This window comes from Aegilops tauschii, chromosome 5, assembly GCF_002575655.3.
Source record: "Aegilops tauschii subsp. strangulata cultivar AL8/78 chromosome 5, Aet v6.0, whole genome shotgun sequence".
Lineage (NCBI taxonomy): Eukaryota > Viridiplantae > Streptophyta > Magnoliopsida > Poales > Poaceae > Aegilops > Aegilops tauschii.
This window is the reverse complement of record NC_053039.3, coordinates 383,057,283-383,080,607: the sequence shown is the minus strand read 5'-3', so window position 1 is coordinate 383,080,607 and position 23,325 is coordinate 383,057,283. Positions and strand designations below refer to the sequence as shown.

General features: G+C 46.4%; 2 protein-coding genes across 2 annotated transcripts; one reads left to right on the top strand and one right to left on the bottom strand.

Moving 5' to 3' along the window:
- Nucleotides 1–3,230: 3,230 nt before the first annotated feature.
- LOC109786127 (pentatricopeptide repeat-containing protein At4g20740) lies at nucleotides 3,231–5,883 on the top strand. The gene has a single exon (XM_020344700.4). It carries the CDS (start codon nucleotides 3,234–3,236, stop codon nucleotides 5,544–5,546), a length of 2,313 nt encoding a protein of 770 aa, XP_020200289.2. The 5' UTR covers nucleotides 3,231–3,233; the 3' UTR covers nucleotides 5,547–5,883.
- A 586-nt stretch (nucleotides 5,884–6,469) lies between these two features.
- LOC109786097 (uncharacterized) lies at nucleotides 6,470–8,636 on the bottom strand. The gene is made up of 2 exons (XM_020344675.4): nucleotides 7,996–8,636; nucleotides 6,470–6,912 (listed from the first exon to the last, which is right to left on the bottom strand). Exons 1-2 carry the CDS (start codon nucleotides 8,339–8,341, stop codon nucleotides 6,677–6,679), a joined length of 582 nt encoding a protein of 193 aa, XP_020200264.3. The 5' UTR covers nucleotides 8,342–8,636; the 3' UTR covers nucleotides 6,470–6,676.
- Nucleotides 8,637–23,325: the final 14,689 nt, after the last annotated feature.

Genomic DNA, 23,325 nt, shown 5'->3' with positions numbered 1-23,325 from the left:
ATGGTAGCTCGGAAGCACGTGCACTTGAGCGTCTTCTCGAAGATGAGGAAGATCTCTTGTAGGACTTGATGAGGGCTTTGATTTCCTCCATTTGAGCTTGCATCTTGGCGTCGAAGTTGTTGTTCATGGCATCGAACTCGTCGTCGTTGTTGTAGGGCGAGGGTGAAATGCCTTGCCTATCCATCACAAGACTTGAGTAGAGGTGAGTAGGAAATGAGATAAACAATACCAAGTTACCTTTTCCCAAAGTTGAGGATGTATCCCGTTTCACTCAATGTGAGATGAAAGAATAGTTGAATTGATACCGGACTTGTTCACTCACACCTATCAAGTAAAGCTTATGGAGTAGCTCGGTGAGGATAGTGGCACAAAATTTAATGCAAAATGTTAGCAAGATTCAATAATGTTGAAAGAGATTCACAAATTCGCAAGTGTAACAAGTAGACCAATAGCAAAGAATGGCACACGGAAACACACACACGGATAGATAAATGGGGTCGTGCAACCAAGGAATGAGCACAAAATGTGGAATCCACGGAAAACGCTCGTGTTACACAACTCAAGAGAGACGCTAGCACGATTGCTCAATAGACGGATACGACACTTGTGCACAACCTATAAGATGCAAAATGTAGCAACTTTCTGTCCCAAGTATGTTATGTATGTATCGTTCCCGGTGTTTCTCAAGATGATCGGATATGACAATCTTATATGCAATGTGGTACGATGCTATGGCTATTGCTTACAAGCTCTTTGTTCACTCTTTTTCTTTACTTAAAGCTTATTATTATTTTTTCTTTTGATATGGCCACAATGCGAAATGCACAAACCAAGATAGCAATTGTGTATACACGGGAACAATCTTGTGACACAAGGGATGATATGATGATACCAATATGATGTGGTATGTATGCAATGGAAGGTGCGGATCACTAATGTGCACAAGTAACACTGCCGTCAATACTCAATGGCTAGTCTCGATAGGCAAGTGACACAAAATGGGCCAGGGGTTATCAATGCAATTACAAGGGGAATATACAATGATGTCGCCGAAGTTACTGTCTGTGTCGATGATGAGAGGCGGTGTTGTCGATGTCGACCCATTCCTAATTGGACGAAACACCTTAGGAAACGGAAAAACCACACCTCAAAATCTCAAGGACAAAAGTCAAATGGTGGTAGCGGGGATGCGGTGGTGGTTGCGGAAGTATTGGTGGAAAAGGTTATGCGGAAGCGGAAGTGGTGGCGGTTGATGAAGAAGCAACTGTCCCTAAATAGCCGAAACACCTTAGGAGACTCGAATCACTACTCAAACAACCACGAATGCGATGGCGAACAAAAATGGGTTAGGTTACGGAAGTTGGTGATGGTAATGCAGATGATATGGTGGTGGCCCTAGGCAAACTTGCCAAATTTCAGAAAAATTGATGTAGTCAAATGATGGTGGTGGTATTTTTGTGGAATGGAGGATGTCAATAGCTTCAAAACGAGCTAAAGAACGTCAAAATCGGACTTCGGATGAATTAGTTATGGCCGAAACAAGTTTTCAGCCGTGTCAGTTTCAGGGATACCCGGACATCCGGGAGGGGGTCCGGCTGATCCGGGTCAGGTCCGGATGATCCGGGAGTACTTCCGGATGATCCAGGTTCGTTAGCTCAGGTTCTGTTGTTCGGGTGCGTGGGTTATCCGGACGTCCGGGAGAGGGTCCAGCTGATCCGGGAGGTGTCCGGATGATCCGGGCAGGTCAAACTACTCGGGATTTCCTCTCGGTGACGAATTTTTTGGCGGAAATGGGGTGATTTCAGAGGCAAAATTACGAAGATTTCGTGGATGGAAGGTGGGGAAACTTGGGGAGATGCCAGATCCACTCGAAACCAAGCAAATCCATGGATCAAAATCAACAAAACTTCATCAAACCAACAAATCACAAAAAAAATTGGGGCTATTTTTGGTGGGGATTTTCGAAATTTAGGACGAAATCAAGCAAAAGAAGGCTAGAAAACGGTGGGGGAACTGCAAATTCGTGATTAACCTGGCTCTGATACCATATGATACGGGGCTAACCCGGTGTAGGCCGATCTTTCACGATTGGAGTGGGCTCCCTCGAAGAACACGATGAACACGGGGAAGAGCGGAGAGAAATCACAAGGGGAAACACTCAAGAACATGTCCAATCACACATCCACTAGACAATCAAACACACAAGATCCACAAGGTACATGAGCAACAAAGGGAAAGATACAAGGCAAAGTTCATCCCAATCCTTGGAGGAGTTGGGGTCTTGATGATATCCCGTAGGATCTTCTCACATGCTCACATGAAGGGCTTGAACTCCATGGGAGTGGTAGTCTCTCTCTCTCTCTCTCAAGAGTAGAGGTAGGTAGGAGCAAAGCTCACATACAAATGAGCTATCACTTTGCTAACCCTAGAGAGAAGGTGGAGGAGGTCTATTTATAGTCCAAGAGGCGAAGGGGTAAGTGAGGGGGCGAATGGGTACACGGGCCTCGACCCAAGTCATGCGCGCAGGCAAAGCCGGATGATCCGGACGGGGTCCCAGATGATCCGGGCGTCGGGGGTCCGGATGATCCGGACGGGTCCCGGATGATCCGGGCGTCGAGGGTCCGGATGATCCGGACGGGGTCCCGGATGATCCGGCTTCGGTGGAAGCCTTCGGGTGTCTTCGACGCACTTATCCGGACGATCCGGGGGAAGGTCCGGATGATCCGGACGGCGGTCCAGATGTCCGTCCTGGCTCCAGCAGCCGCTCCGTCTTCTTCTCCTTTCTTCCGTCTTCTCTTCCACGCTTCCCTCGCGGATGGTGTAGTTGTACACTTGCGCTCGCACTCCTCCTCGTCGTCCGTAGTGTTCCGATAATACCTATGCATGCACATGAGAGGGGTGTCAAGTAGTATACCATCCTCGAAGGGGTCAAGTGAGCACGTGTAAAGAAGATGATTCACCTTTATGTATGTGAAGTAGAGGTCGCACGTGTCACTTGCCAAACGGACTCTTGCCATGATGATGTGCGTAGGATGCTCCGCATCAGGAAGACTGTGGAGGAGCAGAGCCACGACGGCCGGAGATGAAAGAAAAAGAGGAATAGTCGCGCGGAACCTATCCTGTAGACGTGTCTCGCGCGGGGTGGTTGTTTCGTGACGCGTGAGCCAGCGTGGCGTTCGACCGGACTGCCGGCTCCAAACGTTTTCCAATCATGAAGTCCCGCCGGGCGTTGGATGTGCCGGAGCAGATGCCGCCCAGGGCAGACTCGCTCGCTCGCATTTCTCCCCTCTACGCCGGCTTCCTCTGCTCATGCTCCTCGCGACGGCGCTGCGGCGTGCCACCGCACACTGAGAATGACCTCTCCGTTATCCCCTCCCGGTCCGGCTGACAGCCGCCGCAGGCACACAATCTACCATGGCCGCCGCCGCGCGTCCCCGTACCGCCCCACCGTCCATGGCGGTCTCATCACCCACCTCCGCGCCACCTCTCCTGGACCCTGCTCCACCCGCTCCCCTTCGCCCGCCGCAACCACCGCCCCTTTCCACCTCCCTGACTGGGACCCCTCCTCCCCATCGCACTCTCCTCGCTCGCCACCGAGTCCGTCGCATTCCACATCCGCCTCTTCCCGCCGTCTCTCCCCGCTCGCGCGATTCTTGCTCGACGCCCTCCGCCGGCACCAGCGCTGGGGCCCTCCCGTCGTCGCCGACCTGTCCAAGCTCCGCCGCGTACCACCCACCCTCGTGGCTGAGGTCCTCAGTGCGCACCCGCCACCACCTCCCCCGCTCGCCCTCCCCTTCTTCCACTGGGCCGGCCGCCAGAAGGGCTTCCGACACTGCTTCCCCGCGTTTCACGCTCTCGCCTCCCTCCTCTCCGCTGCAGGCCTCCCTGCTGCCGCCGATCAGCTTCCCGACCTCATTCGCTCCCACGGCAAGCCCGTCTCTCACCCTCAGCTCACACTCCTCATCCGGCTTCACACCGCTGCACGCCGCCCCCTCCGTGCGCTCTACACGCTCCGCCGGTTTCGACATGACTTCTCTGTCCAGCCGCAGGTCCACGTTTGCAACCGTGTCCTCGGCGCCTTGACTGCGGCAGGGCATGTTGAGGATGCGCTCAAGCTGTTCGATGAAATGGCAGAAAGTGGCATCAGGCCTATGCCGGTCACATTTGCAATCATCGTGCGTGCGCTGGGCCAGGAAGGGATGGCGGAGAGGATCCTAGAGATGATTGGGAGGATGCGTGATGAGGTGTGCCGGCCGGACGTGTTTGTGTACACTGCGCTGGTCAAGACGATGGTGCGCAGGGGGCACATGGAGGCTTGCATCAGAGTGTGGGAGGAGATGGGGAGAGATGGTGTGGAGCCAGATACAATGGCATATGCTACAATGGTTGAGGGGCTATGCAACGCTGGGATGGTAGAGAAAGCAGCTAAACTGTTTGAGGGGATGAGGAAAAAGGGGTTGTTGGTTCACCGGATCGTGTATGCGTCACTCGTCGATGGGTATGTTGCTGCTGGGAGGGTTGGGGATGGCTGTAGAATTTTGAAGGAGATGGTGGATGCTGGCTACCGCGCTGACCTCAAAACATACAACATACTCATTGGCGGTCTGTGTGGTATAGGTCGGGAGGATAAGGCACATCAGATGTTTCAGATTGTCCTTCAGGAGGAGCTAGTGCCAAGCTCTGAGACTGTTTCACAGTTACTAGTTTGCTATGCTGATAAGGGTGAGATGGTTAATTTTTTTGGATTGGTTGACAAATTGGTTGAGCTGAGCTTGCCTGCCGTAGAATTTTTAGCAGACTTCTTGAGGCTCTTTGCATGCAAGGGCGGTAGGGAATTGAAGGCCGTGGAATTGTTCAAGACTTTGAGACAAAAAGGGTATTGCAGTGTTAACATTTATAACATTCTTATTGAGAATCTGCTCAAGATCAAGGAGAGGAAGAAAGCATTATTACTGTTTGAGGAAATGAAAGCTTCAGATGACTGCGAGCCAGAATCATGTACATATAGTCTTATGATTCCATGTTTTGTGGATGAAGGAAATATTGAAGAGGCTTGCTCATGCTACAACTCAATGATGAAGGCTGAATGGATACCAAGTCTTTCAGCCTATCGTTCGCTCGTGAAAGGGCTATGCAAGATTGGAGACATAAATGCAGCTGTTTCACTTGTATCAGATTGTCTTGGAAATGTAGAGAATGGGCCAATGGAATTCAAGTACACCTTAACTGTTATTGAAGCTTGCCGGTCAAAAGACCCGGAGAAGGTCATGAAAGTGGTGGTTGAGATGATTGAGTTAGGTTATTTAATAGAAGAACTTATCTTCTCTGCTGTCATCTATGGATTCTGCAAGTACGCAACTTCAACTGGAGCCAGAGAGGTGTTCTCTGTTATGAGAGATAGGGATATTATTTCAGAGGCTGATTTTATTGTTTACGAGGATATGCTGAACGAGCACCTGAAGAAGGTCACTGCAGACTTGGTGATATCTGGATTGAAGTTCTTCAACCTTGAATCAAAATTGAAATGGAGAAGCAGAATTGATTGAAATATAGGTACAATCTGCTTACTTTCACTTTGGATCTGTGTCGCTTAAGTATAAGATTGTTTTGATACTTCCCAATGAGTTTATGTTGCATCATTGAATAAGTACTGTCACTGCTTCAACCTCTTCTGGAAAGTTGCGTAGGCTGCTTATTTCAGCAATGTGTGCAAGGAGCAGGATCTGGCTTGCCGGAGTTGATATCTAGACTTATTTAGACCAAGTTATGGGTGATTCATATTTCTTACCGGTTATGATTTTTTTTCTCAATCTCCTCTTCCAAGAAAACACAAATTAATATAGCATGTATTGCATTTGAAAAAGATGACAACAGTTGGGAGCAGTTCTGGAGGGTCATAACTAGTGTGTCTTTTACAAGCATCAGTGTACACACACTTACTGGCAGTTTGGATATCTGTACTGCACCCAAAAAAAAGTCTTAACGTATCCTATATATCCATTTCTTAATGTACTTGAATCATCATAATTTCATGGGCAAATGTGGTATCGTTGAAAAGTGAGAGAAGGCACCAGTATATGTGTTTATTAATGCATGACATACTAACGAGTCAGAAACTGAAATATCCTGTGTACCCTTGTACCCGTGATGCATAGAATCCATGGATCTTTTGAGATTTTTTAGGGATTTTCTAATGTATTACGAGGAATAGGGATCACATTCATATCACAGGAGCGAGCCATCTGGCTTACACATCATTACATATATAATATGTATGTGAATCCACAGCCTGCCTAAAATTCAGAACTAGGTTGCTTTAATACTATACACTAGATCATCGATGGCCGGCGTTGCTGCGCCCGTCTGTTGTACTATGGAATGTTCAGACTTCATGCCTTGAAATATGTTTAGAATACCACCATATATCCTGTAGGTTAGAAGAAATGAAAACCAAGAAGCTCAAAGGGTATGACAGAACAAATATCACAATAGCAAGCTTCAAAGGTAGGAACTGAAAATCTCAGATATTTGGGTTTCTAAAATCATGGCCAACATAGCCACTAAGTTTGTTACCGATTACAACCTTGGAGCAGAGCATGTACCCAACCATAATGCTTAAAAGGAATTGTGATGCATCACAATCTCAGAAATACAATGATAGATACAATGTGAGATATCAGAGCATGTCGCCGCGCTGGTCCACTTCGGCCCCAATTCCGCCGCCACGCTGGTCGCCGTGCAGGTCCACTTCGGCCGCTGCACTGGTCCGCTTCGACCGCCGGCTGCTGGTGGTGGTGGTGGTGGGTGACGCCGACACCCCCCGATCCCCGCCGCCATCCCTACTGCTAGCTGGCGGCTGCCCCCGCCTCTGATCCCCGCCCCCATCTCTGCTTCTACGAGCTGGTACCGATCCTGACAATTTGAAAAAAAATTGCAGTTCAATCAATTTCAGTTCCAAGATAGGTCCAGTTCAATCAATTTCATTGTAGCAGCATGTTGTGCGTAAATTTGTGCAGAAACTAAGAACCGACTTTTGGAAAGTGCTCAGTCAAATTCAGTTAACAGAGAACAACTCCTAAGTTTGGAAAGTGTTCAGTCAAATTCAGTTAACAGTGTACAGGAAATTCACACGATATTTGAGCTGTTCTCACACGTTATATGTTGTCAAATTCAGTTAACAGTGTACAGCCCCAAGTTTGTGCAGCACCAAATTCGTGCAGCCCCAAGTTTGTGCAACTGTTGGTACAAAAATTCAGTCAAATTCAGTTAAGTATTGGTACAAACTCAGAACCAAATTTGTGCAGCAAGTTTTTTCCTTACAAGAATCAGTTTACTGTTGGTACAAAAGTGCTCAGTCAAATTCAGTTAACTGAATTTACCAAGTGTTAAATGTGTTACCTGAATTTACAAAGCAGCAAATGGGACTTGAAGAGTACTTGCACTTAGTTTTGCAGGGCTCGTATTGTTATGTCAAGATGGAATATCAGCTAGATGTACTGCAACTGGAATTTGTCTGTAGTTTTTGGAAACAATCAAACAGTATTTTTGAATGAATTTCAATTCTTAGTGGAAACTGAATATTGTGCTGTAGTTAACATGAAGTAAATTCTTCTGCTAGTCACTGATTAAAATTTAGTGGAAACAGAATTGATAATCAACATACAGCTCGCAGAACATACAGTTTATTTTCAGTTTCAAAATGGAAAATACACTTCTTCAATACTCCAATTTTACAAACTGAAAATTATGACAGTACAAGCAGATCTCAGTTTCAAAATGGAGTAATTTACAAGCAGGTCTAGAAAATTGCACTTGTTTGTGTGGAGTAATTTTGAAGAAGTTTTGTGGAGTACTTTGAATCCCACCTGCGTGTGTCCCAAAATGGAGTACATGTTTCAAAATTCCACAAATGCACAAAATGGAGTAATTCACAGGTGAGCACAGTACTAAAATTTCCAGCTTTGACATTTTGGGGATTCCGTCAAGCATCCTCACCTTTGATCTGTTGTCGCGGGAGGCTGCTGGGCGGCGAATGCGGGGATGGTTGCTGCCGCCGTCGGGGGAGAGCTTCTGCCGAATCCAATGTATGAGGTTGACGGCGAGGTGGGCAGTGGTGGCTGCTGGGCGGCGAGGCGGGGACCGGCTTCATGGTCGACGGCGGCCAGCTGGCGAGGAGGAGGTCGGCGAAGGGCAGTGCCAGCTCCGGTTCGCCACCCTCGGGGAAGGACGCCGTCGTCGGACGGGGCGCCGCTGGTGGAAGGCACCGTCTGCGGAGTGGAGAAAGGGCACCCGTGCTTCCCAGTGCTCGGGTCGACGACGTCCATGGAGGGGCGAGCTTCATGGTCGGCGGAAAGGAGGTGGTCGACGACGGGCACAGGCAGAAGGAGAGCGTGGACTGCGAACGGTGGTCTCCAAAATTGAACCTTCGCGGGCGGCGGGCGAAGGGGAACGAGGTGGCGAGCGGAGGGGAGGGGAACGAGGCGGCTGTGTGGGATGGCGGGAGGGATGCAAGGCGGAGGCGGCGCGGGGCGGGGATGGGAGCAAGGTGGCCGGGGCGGGGCGACCAAATCGGCCGGCGTTGGAGGAGATTGAGGAAGGACGAGGACCGCGGGTTTGGTCGGAAAAACGACGAGGACTAAATTACAAAAACGACCCCACGACAAGAATTACGGGACGGAGGGAGTATATTTTAGCACGCTCTTTTATTCTAATTAGTCAAAACTGGGCAAATCATCCAGTATTAGGTTTTTATATATGTAAACAAATAAACATGATAAAAATATATCAGACAGTAGCATTATTATAGCCATAATAAAACATCAAGCAAAGCCCAACAATGATGGGAGGAACGTGTTGCCTTGCAACATCATGTCAATATTTTACATCTTCCTGAAAGTGACAATGCATCATAGAATTTATACATGCCGAGGCGGAAGCCAGTAGAGATATTTAGGCATTCACCGGAGTTACTCACATGATCTTCTTCTGTATCTAATTCAGCAATGATTTCTTCGAGTGCGGCGCGCTTGGCTGCGCTGGTTGTGCCACAGGGATTTCGTAGGGGGGATCTCTACTTGTGTGGCATGTAGGGAAAAAGTGGGTTGTGATTTCTTTGATCAACTCCCACACCCCAGCTTTGAACACTGATAACCATCGCCATCTTACTGCCTTCCAGCTACACTGGTATTTCTCAAAAAAAAAAAAAAAAAAAAAAAAACTCCAGCTACACTGGTCACACGACTCGAACCATCAATTTTGGTTAGATGGTATAGCCTCCACAGTTATCTTGCATCTGAAGGCCTTGTGCTGCACAAGATAATGATGATCAACAATCTAAACAATCCCCCTCTTAATAAAGACGCCCAGAGAAGAGCCACATACCATAAACACACGTGGAATGACAGCAGCTAAATAAGGCACTGTGGTGTCTTCCATCTCAGTGGAGCTAAAATTGCCGGTCCCTGTCAGCAAGCAGCGAGAACACATCACTGCTTATAATAACGCCACTTCAACAGATAAGAACAACAATTACTTGTTACGGAAGCCAGATACACCTGGATTAGCAAGATTGATTGAAAACTTCGACCCGTAGCTCCCCGTCAGCATAACCATACCTCCAGAATGCAAATTAATTAAAAAGTTAGAACCAAAGACAGCAGCAAAGCACGAAAGTGAAACAACACGCAACCATTGTGTAATACTGAACCAAAATGAAAACGCAGATCATAAGAGGTATACAATCCTGCATCTTAAAACTGCACCCCATAGCAAGCATGATCACTGGTTCCCTACGGCTCCTCCTGATCAATTCACCAGCATCCACTTGCTCTTCATTCCAACCCCACAAAACGACGATAGCCATATGTCTAAAAACACATAAATTAGCAAGCATATACACAATTCAAAGGAAGGCCATGATATTCATTTAAGTAAAAGAACCAGGATAGCTCCCGTCTGTCACACGTAAAATGAACGCTATTATTCCGAGGGCTCTAATATTCACTTGTGTGTAGATAATAGCATGGATACCATGACCCTGCAGCAACAACAACAAAAATCAATGAGCAAATTGGGAGAGCCAAGGCAAAGCAGACTACAAATAGCTAACCATTTAGTTGAACTCACCAACGAAATCCCAAAGGGAAACATTATGCAACACATGGAAGAAAGATACCAGGAGCAGAAACAATGTACAACAAAAAGCACTAACAAACCTTCTTGCCTCCTAAAACCATATGCAGACACAGGACCTCAGCATCCCTGCCCTCATCACGATGTTCCCAAAGCCGACAAACTCTCACACAGATACGCCAATCCTGAGAAGTATCATTCAGATCTCTCACAGCATGTCCATCAGTCCGGCAATACGAAAAGGCCGACCGAAAACCTGTTCATGGACAGAAGAAGGTCGACGGGTTAAAACCATCAGAGGTGAACCGAATAAAATATATAAATTGTGGACCCTAATCTCTGGACGGCAGCTCTCGAACGATGTTGAGGATACACTCTATTGGTCCTGGGAGAAGGACGGACAGTTCTCTGCTAGATCTGCCTATGCCGCTGGATTCATGGGGCGCATCGTCTCCCAGACAGCGGCTTTCACCTGGCGAAGGCGCCCTTTAGGTGCCGTTTTTTCACCTGGCTTGCCCTAAAGAACAGATGCTGGACCTCCGACCGGCTGGACCCCCGTGGTTTACCTCACCAGGATTCCTGCCCACTTTGCAACCAAGATGACGAAACCATTCAGCACCTCCTTGTGGGTTGTGTGTTTGCTAAACAAGTGTGGCACTGGCTGGGTGGCCTCACGAACAGACCTGACTTCGAGCACCAGCACGGTGAAGGCCTTGGTGGTTGGTGTCTCCGTCAGGATCGTCCTTCTGCCATCGTAGATCCACTCGCGCCAAATGCCTACTTGTCATGTGGTGCATTTGGAAGCACCGAAATGACATCATGTTCAACGAAGCTACCCCGTCACTCGCTGCGGTTTCACTTAGGATTAAGGAGGAGGGCGCTCTCTGGGCTAGGGCTGGCCTTATGAAAGGCAACGCTATAGGGTTTGAGGTAGAAGACGGTGGGCCGGATCAAGAGTAGTGTCTTGTGTGTATGGTGGTGTTGGTTAACCCCGGCATGTAAATTTTCGATGTAACCGTGGACTCAGGACTCTTTCCGCTTTTTTCTTTAATGAATGATACGCACACTCGTGCGTATTCGAGAGCAAAATATATAAATTGTAGTAGCACAACCAAGGTCAAACAACAAAAGAAGCCACCTATAAGAGATAATGGTCTACATGAAAATACGCCTACATTCATACTGAAACACAAACCATGCTTGAAACACACCCCGTCAACTAAAACCCCAATCACACGACATAAGAAAAACCAGCAATCAAAAACCAATATGTCGAAACAAACACCTGTAAACATGAAAACAAAAGCACACCAAAATAGGAAAAAACTCATAACAGCATGTCAGTATATTATTTAGGACTACCCCACAAACATGATACCACCATACAAACGCAACAGGCATTGCCAGTACTGAAGGACATCAAAAATTTCCCTGTAAACAACAATATTTTTGGTCTTTGAACCACAAGATTCATCATCCTCGTCAACCAAAATCTTTAGTCCACCAGGCGATGTGACACACGAAACATCCACATAGAGTTGTCCATGTGTTAAGTGTTAACACACGAGTCTTGAGATAAATACCCACTTTCCGTAAGGTTTGCCCCAAACTTGTGTTAATTGTCATTGCATAACAAACCTTCACATGAAACTGCCTAGGTTGAAGAGCAAAAGGTGACTTTGGATTGGTCCCATTGAGCACTATCCTGGGAACACAAACAGATTCTCCAATTGCAATCCCCGTTAATACAATCCCCTCTAGAACAAAATCAGAAAGCCTTGTAATCAGCAATCTTGTCCCCTTGCAAAGACCCAGTGATGGATTCAGGATGGTCAACAATTTTTTTTCCAACCGGGCTCACACCCCTTTCCATTAATCGCTTAACGGAAATATTACAGTCTCAGTTGTTTTCAAACCACAACACACTGAACTACCCGAGACCGACTAAGCAAAAGGAGACCGAAAGGGGAGAGCGAGTTGGGGCATCAATAGAAAACACGCAACAAATGACTCTAAAACGAGTCATCCACCACGGGGCAAAAACCTGTTGACACCTACCATCCCAACCTCGAAACGAACAGCACGGCGACCACTTCGCGCATCAGGACTAAAGTACGGGACACCACCACCAAAAGGAGCCACAGAACATCTCAGCGGGCATCAAACCCCAGTGAGATCAAAGACATCACAGACTACAGTCCAGAACAGCTTCAAGCCCCCACGCCATTCCCCAGCATGAGCCTTCCCCTGGGAGTAGAACGGTCCGCCAAAGACGCAGCCACGCGCACCATCTTCTGTACTCCAGCCTGGACTCTTTCCTTGTCAATCCCTTTCAGAAGACCTGACCAATACATCAAAAAGGAACACACAGTGAAAACAGCCTCCAACGGAGAGCGAATGATACAGTTATCGAAGGTTGCCTTGTTACGGGTGCACCAAATACCCCGACATATAGCAGCAACCATAGTCATGTAATGCTTTTTGCCCCCAGGAAGATATTTATAGAGCCATGCCCAGCTCTGCCAAATAGTTTTAGGAGTACAGGATGTTCCCAAAGCAGCCCCAATCGCCCCCCAAACAGAACGGGCAAACACACACCCAAAGAAAAGGTGATCAACAGTTTCAATATCATGGCAGAACGAACAAATTGGATTCCCTGGCCATTTTCTTTTACGCAGGTTGTCCCTGGTAGGGATGGCATTTTGAAAAAGTTGCCAAAGGAAGATTTTGATCTTCAGAGGAATCTTAGCTTTCCAGATCCACTTGTAATCAGGTCCTGATAAATCTTTTTCTAACCACTCGTAAACAGATTTTGTTGTAAAATCTCCTTTGCTATTAAACTTCCAAACAACTTGATCATGTGAATCATTCAAAGGTAGCTTTTTAGCCCCATCCACCACATTAGCCCACTGATCAGATAACTCAGCAAAGAGATTACGCCGGAATCCCATCACAAAGTTATTAGCAGCAAAATTCGCTAAGGTGCATTCTTGCTCTTGACAAATATCATATAGAGCAGGATAGCATTCTTTCAAAGGATTCTCAGAAATCCAGGGATCGTGCCAGACCCTAGCCAGATCACCCATATTAATGCGGATCCCTCTGCCCTCCATATACACCTTTTTAACTTTCATAATAGCTTTCCAACAAGGGGAGTCATTAAATCTGATCTGTACATTAGCCACCGTTTTGCGCTTAAAGTATCGAGCCCGCACGATCTTTTGCCACAGTCCATCACCTGACTCCAACTTCCACCACCATTTAACTAGGAGACTAATATTCTGTTTATGCAGATCCTTAATACCCAATCCCCCTTTATTCTTCGAGCGACAGACTCTGGACCACTTAACCCAGTGATAGGCCCGCTTATCTTTTTTCCTCCTCCAAAAGAAGCGCCTACGATGTTTATTCATCTTCTCAATAAACGTTTTGTTAAGGAGCAACATAGACATGAAGTAAGAAGGAATCCCATCTAGGCTAGAGTTAACCAAGGTTAATCTAGCACCAGACGAAGCAACATAACTAATCCAGGCAGCCAATCTCTTTAGAAGCTTAGCATCTAGTCCACAGTTTTAAGCATGGCATACGTCACTGGGACCCCCAAATATCTCATAGGAAACTTGCCAATCTGGCACCCAAACATCCTAGCATAAAATTGATCAATATCATTATCCCCACCGATCGAAAAAACCTCGCTTTTATCAAAATTAATTTTAAGCCCAGACATCAATTCAAACAAATAGAGAAGCAGCTTAACATTTACTGCCTTGTCCACATCATGAGAGAAGCAAATAACTGTATCATCTGCATACTGCAATATCCCCACTCCCCCCCTTAATAAGATCAGACGCGAGCCCCTCGAACAACTTTTTTTTTTTGGGCAGCCAGAACCATCTTGGTCAGACACTCAGCGGCCATATTGAACAAAAAAGGGGAATGATGGTCAACAAATGATAGGGAGTATAACTTTTAGCTTCAGATAATGGGTAGGATTATTAGACGCCTTGAGCGAATTCAGATACTCCAATGGGTTTTCTTTCTCTACATTGTGGGAACCGGAACATGACTCAAGATGGCAACGGGGACGGGGATTACCGGGGGGCAAGCCACCATCCCCGCCCCGATCCCCGCTAATACCCGTCCCTGCTAGCCCCGTCAACCTTGGCGGGGGGAAACAGTCCCCATCCCCGCTAACAACGGGTACCCGATCCCCATGGGGATCCCCATGGAGACCAACAGCAGCAAAACAGCAGTAAAAGAGGAGCAGAGATCACAATATTTTTTGACAGATTCAATCATCCCCATTGATATGTGGACTGCTGGAATTAGAAGAGAGATGATATTCATCTGTGGCGCATAATATGCACACCAATATGTTGAAACAAAACATATATATTCCTCAATGTCTTGGTGCCAGGGACCATCAATAAACCTTTCCTCGTGTCTTGCTGTTGCATACATCGATACCATAACCAACATGTTCGATTATTTATATACACATAGCGGACATCAAACACCAGCAAACACTGAAGGTGAAAGGTCTGACTTGTTCAATATAGTGCAATCTGTGACCTTATACTAAGCGGAAGTTGCTGGCAAACTCGCACAAGTCAATACTGAATTTACAAAGTGACCCAAGGAATAGCTAGAATGAGTACAAATGCAATATCCAGATCACAACCACCAGCCAAGCCTCACATAATAATAAGGCATGCATACATAATAAGCTTCTGAAACTAAAATGCAGAGAGATCCACAACCACCCTTCTGAACATCAAGCTACTGCTACTCCTAGTTACTACAGAAACATCAAGCCACCCTTCTGAACAGCAAGAGATGAAACAAACAACCTGCTGGTCAGCTGCTTGCGCTTGAGGTGGAGGAGGAGGAGGCAGGTCGCCGGTCTTCGTCGTCGCCGCCACTATCACCGTCGCGGACTCGCGGTTAGCTTCTTGCCTGGCCGTCGCTCGCCATCGTCACCGTGGCAGACTCGTGAGGAGGTGAACAGGAAGAGGCGGGGTCGCGAGGAGGCGAGGCCGCGAGGGGCAGGAGAGGGCGACGAGCCACGGGAAGGGGCCGCCGGATGAGAGGCCGGCCGGTGCCAGCCGCCGCCGATGGTTGTCGATCTGGGATGGATGGATCGGGGGATGGGAAGATGCGGCTGCGCCTGCGGGGGGATGGGGAGAGGGCGAGAGGCGGCTGCGGGGGGTGGGGTGGGGGACAGGGTGGAGCGGCTGCGGGGGTTTAGGGTTTGCTTGTATATATATTGGGTTATCAGTTTGACTGACAGGTGGGGTCCCGGGTATCCATGGAGGCTCCATGGAGCCAGTTTGGCCCCCATCCCCGCCCCGCCAGGTTCTCGGGTACCCACCCCGTTATCTCCATGGAGGGATTTTGACCCCCATCACCGCTTCTTAGCGGGTAAATCCCCGCGGATACCCGTCTCTACGGGGAAAATTGCCATTTTGAAACATGACCACCACACTAACGTACCGACAAAATCGAAATACACCACCCAAAACTGAACATGTAGCGACATATATAAATCTTAATATAAGAGAAGGAACAACGTACCAGGTACCACGGTGCCCCAAAAGCGACACATCAAAGAAGAAGACCTGACGCAGAGCCGAAGCCTCCCTAGCCGGAAGCAGCAGCCAGGAGACCACGAAAACTGCGCCCCAAAACAGAGGGCATCTCCCTTCTAATGCAGCGGCAGTGGAGACCGCCTGGACTGAGAAGCCACACAAAGAACACCTTGGCACCCACCAGCCCCCGCTCCAGCTTGGTCTGTGCTCGGCTGGGGTTGCGGCAAACCCCTCACCAACAACCCCTCTCCCCTCTGTACACAGCCCCGCCCAGGCAGAGGCAATCGAGCGACACGTGTTGCGCGACTCCCTCCCATGCGCCACGCCACCGCTTTTGACCAGGAGAGCTATGGATCGACCAGAAAAACCTCGCTTCAGACTCACCGACAACCGGGCCCATGACACCCCACGGCTGATATAACGGCCCACAAAACGGGCCTGCTCACGAAGTGCAACCCACATTGGGAGGACCAAGTCAAAATCCTTGTCAAAAATCGAATCGCCAGCCTCAATCAACTCCCAGGACTTCCACCCCCAGGGAGTAGATTATTACTAGATGTAAAGGCGCGGCAAGGCTTTTCTTTTCTTGCTGATTCTTTTTCTTGATAACAGTTTTCGTAAACAAACATGAAGCAGCTTCTTGATTGAACTTTTTACAGCCAAACATTTCTGCAACTCAATCTAGGTTTCTAGCTCCAGATTGACAGGCGATCAGCTCTCGCAGATCAACTTATGGAGCCAAACGAAATACGAAAAGCATCTCAGCCACACAAAGAAAGATGGTGAGATTAATCTTATTTTGCTCTCCTCCATGAAAAGGAAATGTTCACATTACATTTTAGACATCAGATTGTGGCACCATTCACCGCAGAGACATCGAGATGCATCTTAGCAGGGCATATGAGAGGCCACAAACAGCAAAGCCAAGGACTTAAACATCTTGATTTGGGCTTGTGTAGTACTCTGCTGCACTTAAACAACTTGTGTGCACCTTAATGCCTATACAAATGGGCAGTTCATTTCATGAGCGACATATGTGTACATGAGCTGAAACGTCATCAAAGATTGCAAGAGTATATAAAACGTGTAACTAATAGCTATCGAAAATTGACTTGTTTGGTGACCGACCAATTAACTATTATCATCTCAGGCTCTGCGGTTCATATGCACCTATGCTGCCAACGCACCGCGGACTCTTACTACAAAAAAATCATAGTTGCTAGTGGATAACATGATTCCTGGAACAAATATTAATTTCTAAAGATCAATCATATAATTCTCTAGCTTGTCCAAGGTGGAGGAGTTCAAAGGTTCGCAGAGTGTGGTGATGAAAGACTGCATTCATTTACCTTCTCTGTATGAAAAATCAAGGAGGCCAGAACTAAATTTGTAATATCCAAATATTAAAGAGAACTTACAACAATAATTGCTTATAAGTCATTTTTTAAATTGCTTTAAGAAACTGCACTTGTTATCCACATAAGTTGAGTTGAACAAAAGATGTTGTCTAAGTGATGGACATAAGAAAATGCTTGAAAGCTAATATTGCCAAGTTACCATACATGAACTCAACTCTAACAGTCATTCTGAAAAACAACTAAAAAGGGTGCAGAGCAAACAAAAACACGCCAAACAAAATAGTGCGATAAATCAAATGGAATCAAGTAACCAGAGGGTGATTTTATCTAGACAAACATGGTGTCAAGACTCAGTCACCAACAGGAAATAGGTGGGGGCAATCAAGGTGAAGAAATGGAGAAAGAAACATCACCGGTTCAGTCAGCATGAGTTGTAAGTGCACAACACTCGTCTTGGTTGTTAGAGAAAACAAAAGAATGAGATTAATTGTAAATCTATCTAGTAGCAATTAACATCTACGTTCATACCCAAGACTGAATGACCTGTAGGCTCTCTCCCATTGCTAGTTAAAGGAGACGATCCCCTTTCACTTATACAGTATTAAATCCCTAACACCCCTAGGATCCTCGAGTCAATAATAATCACTTGAAGATTCCAAAATTATGAGAAAATTAATTAACTTGTGTTGTACTAAGGACAAAAAAGGAAGCAAACATTAAACTGCAGAATCGGCTCTTGGAGTGTTGTTGAGCTTTCCTTGTGATTTTAATTATGCTTCTATGCGAGATTATAATTCTAAGACTGTAAATAAACAACATTAGACTATTGTTGGGTTACTCATTTGTGCTGAACATGTTGAAGACCAACTCGTATTAAAAATAAGAGCATGATTGACTGTCTATTAACTTGTAGTCTGAAAATTGTCGAGAAGCAAACTTGGAATCACCACTGAAGATTCACACATGAAGACACATGCATTTTTAGCTTTTATGATAGCATTCCGTGGCAAAAGAGCCGCTTACTCACTGGTGATGAAGATGAACTCAGAGATGCACACCAACATGATTTCCTTGGAGTTGGAAATTAATAATTGACAACATGATATGTAGTCTGTGTAAGCAATATATAAGATATCTCATTACAAACAAAGTGAAAAAAAAACAATGATGCTCCTAGCTGTTATAGTTTGGAAAGCTTCCATTATCAACACGAACCATGAGGCCAACATGACAGGTTTTTTGATGGAAAAATGCAAGAATAGGTATAATTATGCATGTACACTCTTAATCGAGGCGGGGTAAGTACATTACTGATGAGCACGACGGCAGCGACGGAGACCAAGGCGCTCGTAGCGAATACGACGACCGTGTCAAGGATGGTGGTATTCACGGTGGCGCGTGCCACCAAGGCCGCTATGACCTTCGCCATGGAGAAACTCTGGATCAAGGGACAATGTCCTCCTCGCACTCCGCGCTCACTGCCTTCATTGCGCCCTTCCATGGCACATCAGTAATGCTCTCTTCCCCGTCTGCCAGGTCCACCATGGTATGAAAAATTGAAAACTGAACAACATCTCCTCCCTATCAATTCCCCCCTAACCGTTTCTTCTCAGTTGCACACCACTCTGCAGCCACCCAGGAGACAGGTGTTTCCGGCATAGATCTGCACTGATCCAGCGGCGGCCAACACTTGACATTCCTTTCCCCTGTTAACTGAATCCCACTGCGTCGAAAGCTCGGCATCCCAAGTCTCCTCAACCCTACACTGACCCCCCTGCTTTCATATGTTGTGATTTCGCATTTGTGCTCCTTTTAGCTGCAGATGCATTTGCACGTAACAACTACTACTTGTTAGATGTGATGTGTTAAAAAATCAGTTCACATGCATATGATCCTTGAAGTACTCCCTCCGTCCCACAATATAAGATCGAACGTTCTTATATTCTGGGATGGAGGGTGTAGATAGTAAACATGATTGAGCCTTCTTCTCTGTCCTTTATTTTTACTAATTCACCAGCATGTTTTGGCAAGCTCAAACAAACAAGAATAGTAATCAAGAAGAAAATTATAAGGTTCACCTTTCCTACGTCCTGTGGCCCTGTCTTTCCCCTGCTTGTGCATCTTCTAGCAAGACGGACTGTGACATCTAACTCCGCCGGCGCCACGCCGCTCCGCTTGTTGCGCCCTGTAGGAGAAGGGACATCGGGACGGTGTAGGGATGTGCGCTGCGGCTGGAGCAGCGCCACACGCCTGTGCTACACGCCCGTGCTGGTGTTTGGCTACCGTCGAACACCGTCCGCGTGTCCGATCCGCCGCCATGCTGCGCTAGGTTGACGTCTCGCAATGAGCCGCCGATCCCTAATCCCCTTCGAACGCCAACAAGATGAATCAATGACTGACAGCCAGGGCCCATGCCTCTACACCGCTGACAAAAGCGGCCCACGGAACAGACCAGCTCACGCAGCCGAACGACTAGGTCAAAATTGACGTGAAGAAGCCAAATTGATAGCGTGGATCGCTCCCAGAAGTTTTACCCTAGGGAGCTTAGTGAGTCAGTAGATTATACTTCTTCAGAGCTTCCATTCATGAGTTGTTATGTACTCGTACAAATAATAATAATTAATACAAACTATTAGTTAATGTAGACAAAGCAAATAAGGTACATGCAGATGCAGAGAGAGTCAGGACAGAGGATAAACATGTAAAGGCTCTGAAACTAACATACCGGTTCCATCGGTTGTCTTATTTCTAATTTAATAATTTGCGTACGAAACTTTGGTACACCAATTCTCTCTTAAGCACAACTCTTCCTCTGAAAAGAATAAATCAGAAGGAACATGAAGATGTATCATGAAAAGAGTGCCCGAATGCCGCTGGCAGAAAATCGAGCCACAAGTTCAGATCACTTTAGTATCACTGTAATATCAAAGTTGTTATGGAGGCCTTTCCATCCTCTCTAATATATGGATGGGTACTTGTTTCATGAAAAAAAATTTGTTTCATAGTCACTATAGGTAACCAGATCGTAGAGATTTTTTTAGTAATTATCTAGAATAGAAATACATTTTGCAACAAAGATGATTTTAACAAACATGAAAAATAACCTTGATGGCAGGCTTTTATATTTTTAGAGTCTCTCCATGTCCCAGAAGAAACAAAAAATGATTATATAAAGATTTTAACAAAAGATGGGACCATGATTCAGAGAATAAAGAACAGAAGGCATTTAAAAAATTGCATCAAAACACCTGATCATAGTTCATAGATGCAAGAGAGAAATCTGCTCATAGCTAATGGCAGCAATCAGGTAGATGTCCTCGAGCGCCACCCTGAACACCATAGGGAGAGCTGGCCACCATAAAAAAGTACGTGGAGGCATTGTGGCCATTCTCCAAAATGCAGTTGGGCAATTTTGCCAGGAGAGTGCAACGCCCTTGGTCTCAACTCACAGGTGAAAATGGTAACCAGAACACTTGCTGCTGAATAAATAGGCAATTTTTTGACTAATTATATTGGGGAACGTAGTATTTCAAAAAATTTGCCTACGCACACGCAAGATCCATCTAGGTGATGCATAGCAACGAGCGGGGAGAGTGTGTCCACGTACCCTCGTAGACCGAAAGCGGAAGCGTTAAGTAACACAGTTGATGTAGTCGAACGTCTTCGCGATCCAACAGATCAAGTACCGAACGACCGGGACCTCCGCGATCTGCACACGTTCAGCTCGGTGACGTCCCTCGTACTCTTGATCCAGCTGAGGCCAAGGGAGAGTTTCGTCAGCACGACGGCGTGTTGACGGTGATGATGAAGTTACCGACGCAGGGCTTCGCCTAAGTTCTACAACGATATGACCGAGGTGGAAATCTGTGGAGGGGGCACCACACACGGCTAAGACAACTGTCAACTTGTGTGTTCTAGGGTGCCCCCTGCCCCCATATATAAAGGAGCAAGGGGGAGGCCGGCCGGCCCCTAGGGCGCGCCCCCAAGAGGGGAATCCTACTAGGACTCTAAGTCCTAGTAGGAATCCACCAAGAGGGAGAGAGGGAGAAGGAAGGAAGAGGGGAAGGGAAGGAAAGGGGGCGTCGCCCCCTTCCCCTAGTCCAATTCGGACCCAGGGGGGCAGCCCCTCCTGGCCCTTCCTCTCTTCCCACTAAGGCCCATAGATTCCCATTACTTCTCCCGGGGTTCCGATAACCCCCCGGCACTCGGATATTTATCCGGTGACCCGCGGAACTCATCCGGTGTCCGAATAACATCGTCCAATATATCAATCTTTATGTCTGGACCACTTCAAGACTCCTCGTCATGTCCGTGATAAAATCCGGGACTCCGAACAACCTTCGGTACATAAAACACATAAACTCATAATACCGATCGTCATCGAACGTTAAGCGTGCGGACCCTACGGGTTCGAGAACTATGTAAACATGACCGAGACTCATCTCCGGTCAATAACCAATAGCGGAATCTGGATGTTCATATTGGCTCCCACATATTCTACGAAGATCTTTATCGGTCAAACCGCATAACAACATACGTTGTTCCCTTTGTCATCGGTAGTTTACTTGCCCGAGATTCGATCGTCGGTATCTCAATACCTAGTTCAATCTCGTTACCGGCAAGTCTCTTTACTCGTTCCGTAATGCATCATCCCGTAACTAACTCATTAGTTACATTGCTTGCAAGGATTATTGTGATGTGCATTACCGAGAGGGCCCAGAGATACCTCTTCGACAATCGGAGTGACAAATCCTAATCTCGATCTATGCCAACTCAACAAACACCATTTGAGACACCTGTAGAGCATCTTTGTAGTCACCTAGTTACGTTGTGACGTTTGATAGCACACTAAGTGTTCCTCCGGTATTCGGGAGTTGCATAATCTCATAGTCATAGGAACATGTATAAGTTATGAATAAAGCAATAGCAATAAACTAAACGATCACAATGCTAAGCTAACGGATGGGTCAAGTCAATCACATCATTCTCTAATGATGTGATCCCGTTCATCAAATGATAACTCATGTCTATGGCTAGGAAACTTAACCATCTTTCATTAACGAGCTAGTCAAGTAGAGGCATACTAGTGACAGTTTGTTTGTCTATGTATTCACACATGTACAAAGTTTCCGGTTAATACAATTCTAGCATGAATAATAAACATTTATCATGATATAAGGAAATATAAATAACAACTTTATTATTGCCTCTAGGGCATATTTCCTTCAGTCTCCCACTTGCACTAGAGTCAATAATCTAGATTACATTGTAATGATTCTAACACCCATGGAGTCTTGGTGCTGATCATGTTTTGCTCGTGAGAGAGGCTTAGTCAATGGGCTGCAACATTCAGATCCGTATGTATCTTGCAAATCTCTATGTCTCCTTCTTTGACTTGATCACGGATGGAATTGAAGCGTCTCTTGATGTGCTTGGTTCTCTTGTGAAATCTGGATTCCTTTGCCAAGGCAATAGCACCAGTATTGTCACAAAAGATTTTCATTGGACCCGATGCACTAGGTATGACACCTAGATCAGATATGAACTCCTTCATCCAGACTCCTTCATTTGCTGCTTCCAAAGCAGCTATGTACTCCGCTTCACACGTAGATCCCGCCACGACGCGCTATTTGGAACTGCACCAACTGACAGCTCCACCATTCAATAAAAATACGTATCCGGTTTGTGACTTAGAGTCATCCGGATCAGTGTCAAAGCTTGCATTGACGTAACCGTTTACGACGAGCTCATTGTCACCTCCATAAACGAGAAACATATCCTTAGTCCTTTTCAGGTATTTCAGGATGTTCTTGACCGCTGTCCAGTGATCCACTCCTGGATTACTTTGGTACCTCCCTGCTAAACTAATAGCAAGGCACACATCAGGTCTGGTACACATCATTTCATACATGATAGAACCTATGGCTGAAGCATAGGGAATGACTTTCATTTTCTCTCTATCTTCTGCAGTGGTCGGGCATTGAGTTTGACTCAACTTCACACCTTGCAACACAGGCAACAACCCTTTCTTTGCTTGATCCATTTTGAACTTCTGCAAAACTTTATCAAGGTATGTGCTTTGTGAAAGTCCAACTAAGCGTCTTGATCTATCTCTATAGATCTTGATGCCTAATATATTCGCAGCTTCACCGAGGTCTTTCATTGAAATATTCTTATTCAAGTATCCTTTTATGCTATTCAGAAATTCAGTATCATTTACGATCAACACTATGTCATCCACATACAAT

Bases quoted from the DNA above. Each gene is read 5' to 3' on its own strand.
- LOC109786127 (XM_020344700.4), top strand. From the start codon at position 3,234: ATGTGCCGGAGCAGATGCCGCCCAGGGCAGACTCGCTCGCTCGCATTT.
- LOC109786097 (XM_020344675.4), bottom strand. From the start codon at position 8,341: ATGAAGCTCGCCCCTCCATGGACGTCGTCGACCCGAGCACTGGGAAGC. The intron at 6,913-7,995 runs GTGAGGATGCTT...TCAAATTGTCAG, and splicing joins CCCGCGACAACAGATCAAAG to GATCGGTACCAGCTCGTAGA.